General features: G+C 48.2%; 1 protein-coding gene across 1 annotated transcript in view; it reads left to right on the top strand.

Annotated features, from left to right (window-relative positions):
- LOC127924161 (germ cell-specific gene 1-like protein) overlaps positions 1 to 10,000 on the top strand; it is a 53,386-nt gene that overhangs the window by 40,367 nt on the left and 3,019 nt on the right. The window contains exon 5 of the mRNA XM_052508626.1: positions 9,538 to 9,649. Coding sequence (XP_052364586.1) covers positions 9,538 to 9,649 — 112 coding nt within the window. The remainder of the gene's footprint in view (positions 1 to 9,537; positions 9,650 to 10,000) is intronic.

Genomic DNA, 10,000 nt, shown 5'->3' with positions numbered 1-10,000 from the left:
TTTAATCGTCTTTAATAGTTGATTCTAAGATTTGGGTTCTGGAAGTCTTTAATAGTTGATTCTAAGATTTGGGTTCTGGAAGTCTTTAATAGTTGATTCTAAGATTTGGGTTCTGGAAGTCTTTAATAGTTGATTCTAAGATTTGGGTTCTGGAAGTCTTTAATGGTTGATTCTAATATTTGTATTTGATCACATGTATGTTTTTGCTGTTTGTTCTTTGTTATAGAGCTAAAAAGATTGGAGAAGTGGTTTACCCATACATCTCCATTTTGGATAGATAATTCTTCGTGTTGTTGTTTGTTTAGTGTTTTTCCAATTTTTCCAGAAGTGGTTAGAGTCTATGGATTCTTCAATTCCATTGAGCTGATGTAACCGATGTGAAATGGCTAGCTAGTTAGCGGTGGTGCGCGCTAATAGCGTTTCAATCACGTGACGTCACTCGCTCTGAGACCTGAAGTAGTTGTTCCCCTTGCTCTGCAAGGGCCACAGCTTGGGTAACAATGCTTCGAAGGTGGCTGTTGTCGATGTGTGCAGAGGGTCTCTGGTTCGAGCACAGGTAGGGGCGAGGAGAGGGACAGAAGCTACACTGTTCCACTGATTTCTGACGTGCTGTTCCTTCTTTGTCCGTAGTGTATTACTGTATTGTCTTAGGGATTCACCATTGTGAAGGAGTGAACTCAAGTTTTCTGGATCTCTATGTTTTTGGTTGGACAGGAATCTCAATTTCTTTCTTAGGTTTTTGCATTTTTCATCAAACCATTTATCATTGTTGTTCATTTTCTTCGGTTTTCTATTTGAACATTTTAGATTTGATAGTTGGGTTTGTTTTTGAATTCTTTGTGGATCTGTGTAATCTGAGGGAGAAATGTGTCTCTAATATGTTTATGGAGTTACAAGCTTGGCACACCTCTATTTGGGGAGGTTTTCCATGCAGTAGAACGTTTTGTCCAGGAAGTTTTCTAAAAGGGATTGAATGTGTTGTTGCCTCATTGTTTTCTCAGTAGGTTTCCACACTAAATTCCTTCTATCTATAGAATTTCTTAATATTACTCAGTTCCTTTGGCTTTGATGCCTCATGGTTGAGTATTGCTCTGTTCAAGTAGACTGTGATTTTGCTGTGATCTGAGGGGGTTGACTGTGAACGCTCTGAGAGACTCTGGGTTGAGGTCAGTGATAAAGTAGTCTACAGTACTACTGCCAAGAGATGAGCTATAGGTGTATCTACCATGAGAGTCCCATCAAAGCCTACTATTGACTACGTACAGACCCAGGATGTAACAGAGCTATAGGTGTATCTACCATGAGAGTCCCATCAAAGCCTACTATTGACTACGTACAGACCCAGGATGTAACAGAGCTATAGGTGTACCTACCATAGGAGTCCCCTCGAAGCCTATCATTGACTATGTACATACCCAGGATGTAACAGAGCTATAGGTGTACCTACCATAGGAGTCCCCTCGAAGCCTATCATTGACTATGTACAGACCCAGCGTGCGACAGAATTGCAGGAGTTGTGACCCGTTTCTGTTGGTTATGTTGCCATAGTTGTGCCTAGGGGGGCAGATGGGGGAGGGAATGCTGTCACCTGCAGGCAGGTGTTTGTCCCTCTGTGTGCTGAGGGTGTCAGGTTATTGTCCAGTTCTGGCATTTAGGTCGCACACAGACTAGTACATGTCCCTGGGCCTGGAAATGATTGATTTCCCCCTCCAGGATGGAGAAGCTGTCTTCATTAAAATGTGGGGATTCTAGTGGGGAGATATAGGTAGCACACAGACTAGTACATGTCCCTGGGCCTGGAAATGATTGATTTCCCCCTCCAGGATGGAGAAGCTGTCTTCATTAAAATGTGGGGATTCTAGTGGGGGGATATAGGTCGCACACAGACTAGTACATGTCCCTGGGCCTGGAAATGATTGATTTCCCCCTCCAGGTTGGAGAAGCTGTCTTCATTAAAATATGGGGATTCTAGTGGGGGGATATAGGTCGCACACAGGAGGGAGGACATGTTTCTCTGTTATTTTAAGATCCTTTCTTTTTGAATCTCTAGCCAAATGTAAAATGTTCCTGTTTTGTCTAATTTAATGGAGTGAGTTAGGTCTGCTCTATATCAGATTAGCATAACCCCTGGTGATACTAGTTGGTCCTCAGACAGAAGGTCTAGGGTGCGCTGGGTGAACCTAGTTGGTCCTCAGACAGAAGGTCTAGGGTGCGCTTGGTAACCCTAGTTTGTCCTCAGACAGAAGATCTGGGGTGCGCTTGGTAACCCTAGTTGGTCCTCAGACAGAAGGTCTAGGGTGCGCTGGGTGAACCTAGTTGGTCCTCAGACAGAAGGTCTAGGGTGCGCTTGGTAACCCTAGTTTGTCCTCAGACAGAAGGTCTGGGGTGCGCTTGGTAACCCTAGTTGGTCCTCAGACAGAAGGTCTAGGGTGCGCTGGGTGAACCTAGTTGGTCCTCAGACAGAAGGTCTAGGGTGTGCTGGGTGAACCTAGTTGGTCCTCAGACAGAAGGTCTAGGGTGTGCTGGGTGAACCTAGTTGGTCCTCAGACAGAAGGTCTAGGGTGCGCTGGGTGAACCTAGTTGGTCCTCAGACAGAAGGTCTAGGGTGCGCTGGGTGAACCTAGTTGGTCCTCAGACAGAAGGTCTAGGGTGCGCTTGGTAACCCTAGTTTGTCCTCAGACAGAAGGTCTGGGGTGCGCTTGGTAACCCTAGTTGGTCCTCAGACAGAAGGTCTAGGGTGCGCTGGGTGAACCTAGTTGGTCCTCAGACAGAAGGTCTAGGGTGCGCTTGGTAACCCTAGTTGGTCCTCAGACAGAAGGTCTGGGGTGCGCTGGGTGAACCTAGTTGGTCCTCAGACAGAAGGTCTAGGGTGCGCTGGGTGAACCTAGTTGGTCCTCAGACAGAATGTCTAGGGTGCGCTGGGTGAACCTAGTTGGTCCTCAGACAGAAGGTCTGGGGTGCGCTGGGTGAACCTAGTTGGTCCTCAGACAGAAGGTCTAGGGTGCGCTGGGTGAACCTAGTTGGTCCTCAGACAGAAGGTCTGGGGTGCGCTTGGTAACCCTAGTTGGTCCTCAGACAGAAGGTCTAGGGTGCGCTGGGTGAACCTAGTTGGTCCTCAGACAGAAGGTCTAGGGTGCGCTGGGTGAACCTAGTTGGTCCTCAGACAGAAGGTTGAGGGTGCGCTGGGTGAACCTAGTTGGTCCTCAGACAGAAGGTCTGGGGTGTGCTGGGTGAACCTAGTTGGTCCTCAGACAGAAGGTCTAGGGTGCGCTGGGTGTTTGGACACCAGAGTTTAGACACACTGTGTTTGGGAAAAAGTTAATTTTCTTGTATATATTTCCTGTTTGATTCCATATGGAGTACAATCTGTGTCTTGTGTTTGTCCTCAGTGGGTGTGGGGGTTGTCAGGAGGGCTATCAGGGTGGCTGACAGGGGGTGAGATCCCCTGGGCTTGAGGTTCTTCATTTGTCTGTCCCGCTGTGATTTCAACGTTATGGTCAGGGTCTGGGTGGACTGTTCTGCTGTGGTGTCGAGACTTTTGTCAGGTGCTGAGGTGGGCTGTTCTGCTGGCTTCTCTGTGGGGGTGGCCACCTCTCTAGTAGGTGGTTCTCTGTCACACGCCATCCCCCTCAACCACTCCTCCAGCAGTCTGATCCTCTCTAGTGCTCTGTTCTTCTCCTGCTCATGCTTTTTATCATGTTGAAGCTGTCTCACCACAGTCCAGAGTGCAGATATGTCTCTCTCCACCTCCAGCTCTCCCGGTCTGGTTGAGGGGTGTTGCTGTGCTGGACTGTTGTCTGGGTCTGTGCTGACTGGAGTGTGATCACCTGCTGTTCCAGCTCCACCTGTCTTCCCTCCAGCAGAGTGAATTTATCCTTCATTTCAATGAGGGAGTGGTAATCTGTGCTGGGAGGTTGACTTTCCGCTTGGGGTTGCTCGTCCGTGGGGTTATATAATGAAGAGGTCTGGTCTGACCCGCTCGGGGTGGGGGTATCTTTCTCAAGGGAGAGCTTCTGCTGCTGAGCTAATTCTTTGATTAGGTGAACGTCTAGCTGAAAGTGTTTGGGGCTACCCTGTACCATTACTGTTCCAGAGATTTATATTAGCTGACTCAGAGGCCTCGTTGTCTAGTATCCTGAGTTTCCACCCCTCTTTAACACCCCCCCCCCTCTTAACAGAGGGTTAGTGTGTTAATATAACACTGTACCAGGGGATGGTCTGGTTAATATAACACTGTACCAGGGGATGGTCTGGTTAATATAGCACCCTACCAGGGGATGGTCTGGTTAATATAGCACTGTACCAGGGGATGGTCTGGTTAATATAACACTGTGTCATGCCAGGGGATGGTCTGGTTAATATAGCACCCTACCAGGGGATGGTCTGGTTAATATAGCACTGTACCAGGGGATGGTCTGGTTAATATAACACTGTGTCATACCAGGGGATGGTCTGGTTAATATAACAGTCTTGCCAGGGGATGGTCTGGTTAATATAGCACTGTACCAGGGGATGGTCTGGTTAATATAGCACTGTACCAGGGGATGGTCTGGTTAATATAACACTGTACCAGGGGATGGTCTGGTTAATATAGCACTGTACCAGGGGATGGTCTGGTTAATATAACAGTCTTGCCAGGGGATGGTCTGGTTAATATAGCACTGTACCAGGGGATGGTCTGGTTAATATAACACTGTACCAGGGGATGGTCTGGTTAATATAGCTCCATGCCAGGGGATGGTCTGGTTAATATAGCACTGTACCAGGGGATGGTCTGGTTAATATAACACGGTACCAGGGGATGGTCTGGTTAATATAACACTGTACCAGGGGATGGTCTGGTTAATATAGCACTGTACCAGGGGATGGTCTGGTTAATATAGCACTGTACCAGGGGATGGTCTGGTTAATATAGCACTGTACCAGGGGATGGTCTGGTTAATATAACACTGTACCAGGGGATGGTCTGGTTAATATAGCACTGTACCAGGGGATGGACTGGTTAATATAACACTGAACCAGGGGATGGTCTGGTTAATATAACACTGTGTCATACCAGGGGATGGTCTGGTTAATATAACACTGTACCAGGGGATGGTCTGGTTAATATAGCACTGTACCAGGGGATGGTCTGGTTAATATAACACTGTACCAGGGGATGGTCTGGTTAATATAGCACTGTACCAGGGGATGGTCTGGTTAATATAACACTGTACCAGGGGATGGTCTGGTTAATATAACACTGTGCCAGGGGATGGTCTGGTTAATATAGCACTGTACCAGGGGATGGTCTGGTTAATATAAAACTGTGTGGAAGATTAAGTTGCTTATATTCCCATTTTTTAAATAAAAGACAGCAAAAAGTGTCTCTTAATTTTACATAAGAGCTTCATTTTGTACTCTTTTCTTTCCTTGTAATTTTTTACATACAGAGGGTACTGTATATTAATTACCTCTGAACCGCGGGAGGCAACTTCAAAGGCCTCTGCATTTGGTTTGGGGTAGCCTGTCAGTGCGAGTTGAAGCTGTATCTCATTGTCCTAGCAGACTTGGTAGTCCATCTCCTTGTCCTAGCAGGCTTGGTAGTCCAACTCCTTGTCCTAGCAGGCTTGGTAGTCCAACTCCTTGTCCTAGCAGGCTTGGTAGTCCAACTCCTTGTCCTAGCAGGCTTGGTAGTCCAACTCCTTGTCCTAGCAGGCTTGGTAGTCCAACTCCTTGTCCTAGCAGGCTTGGTAGTCCAACTCCTTGTCCTAGCAGGCTTGGTAGTCCAGCTCCTTGTCCTAGCAGGCTTGGTAGTCCAGCTCCTTGTCCTAGCAGGCTTGGTAGTCCAACTCCTTGTCCTAGCAGGCTTGGTAGTCCAACTCCTTGTCCTAGCAGGCTTGGTAGTCCAACTCCTTGTCCTAGCAGGCTTGGTAGTCCAACTCCTTGTCCTAGCAGGCTTGGTAGTCCAGCTCCTTGTCCTAGCAGGCTTGGTAGTCCAACTCCTTGTCCTAGCAGGCTTGGTAGTCCAACTCCTTGTCCTAGCAGGCTTGGTAGTCCAACTCCTTGTCCTAGCAGGCTTGGTAGTCCACTCCTTGTCCTAGCAGGCTTGGTAGTCCAACTCCTTGTCCTAGCAGGCTTGGTAGTCCAGCTCCTTGTCCTAGCAGGCTTGGTAGTCCAACTCCTTGTCCTAGCAGGCTTGGTAGTCCAACTCCTTGTCCTAGCAGGCTTGGTAGTCCAACTCCTTGTCCTAGCAGGCTAGGTAGTCCAACTCCTTGTCCTAGCAGGCTTGGTAGTCCAACTCCTTGTCCTAGCAGGCTTGGTAGTCCAGCTCCTTGTCCTAGCAGGCTTGGTAGTCCAGCTCCTTGTCCTAGCAGGCTTGGTAGTCCAACTCCTTGTCCTAGCAGGCTTGGTAGTCCAGCTCCTTGTCCTAGCAGGCTTGGTAGTCCAGCTCCTTGTCCTAGCAGGCTTGGTAGTCCAACTCCTTGTCCTAGCAGGCTTGGTAGTCCAACTCCTTGTCCTAGCAGGCTTGGTAGTCCAGCTCCTTGTTCTAGCAGGCTTGGTAGTCCAGCTCCTTGTCCTAGCAGGCTTGGTAGTCCAGCTCCTTGTCCTAGCAGGCTTGGTAGTCCAGCTCCTTGTCCTAGCAGGCTTGGTAGTCCAGCTCCTTGTCCTAGCAGGCTTGGTAGTCCAACTCCTTGTCCTAGCAGGCTTGGTAGTCCAGCTCCTTGTCCTAGCAGGCTTGGTAGTCCAGCTCCTTGTCCTAGCAGGCTTGGTAGTCCAACTCCTTGTCCTAGCAGGCTTGGTAGTCCCGCTCCTTGTCCTATCAGGCTTGGTAGTCCAACTCCTTGTCCTAGCAGGCTTGGTAGTCCAACTCCTTGTCCTAGCAGGCTTGGTAGTCCAACTCCTTGTCCTAGCAGGCTTGGTAGTCCAGCTCCTTGTCCTAGCAGGCTTGGTAGTCCAACTCCTTGTCCTAGCAGGCTTGGTAGTCCAACTCCTTGTCCTAGCAGGCTTGGTAGTCCAGCTCCTTGTCCTAGAAGGCTTGGTAGTCCAACTCCTTGTCCTAGCAGGCTTGGTAGTCCAACTCCTTGTCCTAGCAGGCTTACTAGTCCAACTCCTTGTCCTAGCAGGCTTGGTAGTCCAACTCCTTGTCCTAGCAGGCTTGGTAGTCCAACTCCTTGTCCTAGCAGGCTTGGTAGTCCAACTCCTTGTCCTAGCAGGCTTGGTAGTCCCACTCCTTGTCCTAGCAGGCTTGGTAGTCCAACTCCTTGTCCTAGCAGGCTTGGTAGTCCAACTCCTTGTCCTAGCAGGCTTGGTAGTCCAACTCCTTGTCCTAGCAGGCTTGGTAGTCCAACTCCTTGTCCTAGCAGGCTTGGTAGTCCAGCTCCTTGTCCTAGCAGGCTTGGTAGTCCAGCTCCTTGTCCTAGCAGGCTTGGTAGTCCAACTCCTTGTCCTAGCAGGCTTGGTAGTCCAACTCCTTGTCCTAGCAGGCTTGGTAGTCCAACTCCTTGTCCTAGCAGGCTTGGTAGTCCAGCTCCTTGTCCTAGCAGGCTTGGTAGTCCAGCTCCTTGTCCTAGCAGGCTTGGTAGTCCAGCTCCTTGTCCTAGCAGGCTTGGTAGTCCAACTCCTTGTCCTAGCAGGCTTGGTAGTCCAACTCCTTGTCCTAGCAGGCTTGGTAGTCCAGCTCCTTGTCCTAGCAGGCTTGGTAGTCCAACTCCTTGTCCTAGCAGGCTTGGTAGTCCAACTCCTTGTCCTAGCAGGCTTGGTAGTCCAGCTCCTTGTCCTAGCAGGCTTGGTAGTCCAGCTCCTTGTCCTAGCAGGCTTGGTAGTCCAACTCCTTGTCCTAGCAGGCTTGGTAGTCCAGCTCCTTGTCCTAGCAGGCTTGGTAGTCCAGCTCCTTGTCCTAGCAGGCTTGGTAGTCCAGCTCCTTGTCCTAGCAGGCTTGGTAGTCCAGCTCCTTGTCCTAGCAGGCTTGGTAGTCCAGCTCCTTGTCCTAGCAGGCTTGGTAGTCCAACTCCTTGTCCTAGCAGGCTTGGTAGTCCAGCTCCTTGTCCTAGCAGGCTTGGTAGTCCAGCTCCTTGTCCTAGCAGGCTTGGTAGTCCAACTCCTTGTCCTAGCAGGCTTGGTAGTCCAGCTCCTTGTCCTAGCAGGCTTACTAGTCCAACTCAGCATTCAGTCCTCATAACGTTAAATCTTTCATTGTAATGTATCGTTCTTCTTTTGAACATAAAATATGTCTTCAGACTAAACATTTCTCACTCAGTTCCATGTTGGATGGTGTTTTCAATTTGTTTGTCAGAGCATTTGCTGTATAGCTTGGGCCTTCCAGGTAATTCCGTCCAATATCAGGGTGTCGGTTTTGAGTTTTGATCTGGAGCGAAGGTTATGCTGTGGAGGGTAGAATCCTGTACATGTCCCTGCCAAAAAATCCAAGTTTAACAAACTCCAAATCTATATTTTTCCTAGAACATGCGGAAAAATGCAGGAGCTCATCTGCTCATGACCTCTCTGACCTCTGTGTCCTCTGTGTTCTATCTCTCTGGTGGTCTCTCTCTCTCTCTCTCTCTCTCTCTCTCTAAAGTATTAACTTAAGGGGGCTGAATAATTTTGCACGCCCAAATTTTCAGTTTTTGATTTGTTAAAAAAGTTTGAAATATCCAATAAATGTCGTTCCACTTCATGATTGTGTCCCACTTGTTGTTGATTCTTCACAAAAAAAATACAGTTTTATATCTTTATGTTTGAAGCCTGAAATGTGGCAAAAGGTCGCAAAGTTCAAGGGGGCCGAATACTTTCGCAAGGCACTGTACCTCCTTTTTGTTCGCACGTTTAGTCCAGTAATCCAAATTCACTGTGTGTTTGACAGGCCAAGAGTTGAAAAACTACAACCCTCAGATTTCCCACTTCCTGGTTGGATTTCTTCTCAGATTTCCCACTTCCTGGTTGGATTTCTTCTCAGATTTCCCACTTCCTGGTTGGATTTCTTCTCAGGTTTCCCACTTCCTGGTTGGATTTCTTCTCAGATTTCCCACTTCCTGGTTGGATTTCTTCTCAGATTTCCCACTTCATGGTTGGATTTCTTCTCAGATTTCCCACTTCCTGGTTGGATTTCTTCTCAGGTTTCTGTCTGCCAAATGAGATCTGTTATACTCATAGACATCTTTCAAACAGTTTTAGAAACTTCAGAGAGTTTTCTATCCAAATATAATTATAATTCTGTGCATATTCTAGCTTTTATGGCTGAGTAGCAGGCAGTTCAATTTGGGCACGCTTTTCATCCAAAAATTCCCAATGCTGCCCCCTACCCTAGAGAAGTTAATGTCCCGGGAAATGTTCTTGTTTCTTACAACCTCATGCTAATCACATTAGCGCATGTTAGTTCAATCGTCCCGTGGGGGGACCCACCGATCCTGTAGAGGTTTTAAACCTCTCTCTCTCTGTGTGTGTGTGTGTGTGTGTGTGTGTGTGTGTGTGTGTGTGTGTGTGTGTGTGTGTGTGTGTGTGTGTGTGTGTGTGTGTGTGTGTGTGTGTGCGTGTTTCTCTGTATCTGCGTCTCCTCAGGTCTGCTAGGCATGGTGGCCCATATGATGTACACCCAGGTTTTCCAGATCACAGTTAGTCTGGGTCCTGAAGACTGGAGACCCCACTCCTGGGACTATGGATGGTCCTTCTGGTCAGTACTCATACTGTCTGTCTGTGTGTTTGGTATGAGTAATGACTGTTCCTCTGGTGAGTACTCATACTGTCTGTCTGTCTGTCTGTGTGTGTGGTATGAGTAATGACTGTTCCTCTGGTGAGTACTCATACTGTCTGTCTGTCTGTCTGTGTGTTTGGTATGAGTGATGACTGTTCCTCTGGTCAGTACTCATACTGTCTGTCTGTGTGTTTGGTATGAGTAATGACTGTTCCTCTGGTGAGTACTCATACTGTCTGTCTGTGTGTTTGGTATGAGTGATGACTGTTCCTCTGGTCAGTACTCATACTGTCTGTGTGTGTGTCTGTGTGTTTGGTATGAGTAATGACT

This window comes from Oncorhynchus keta, unplaced genomic scaffold, assembly GCF_023373465.1.
Source record: "Oncorhynchus keta strain PuntledgeMale-10-30-2019 unplaced genomic scaffold, Oket_V2 Un_contig_3750_pilon_pilon, whole genome shotgun sequence".
NCBI lineage: Eukaryota > Metazoa > Chordata > Actinopteri > Salmoniformes > Salmonidae > Oncorhynchus > Oncorhynchus keta.
The sequence above is the reverse complement of the archived record's forward strand: the minus strand, read 5'-3'. Positions and strand labels throughout refer to the sequence as shown.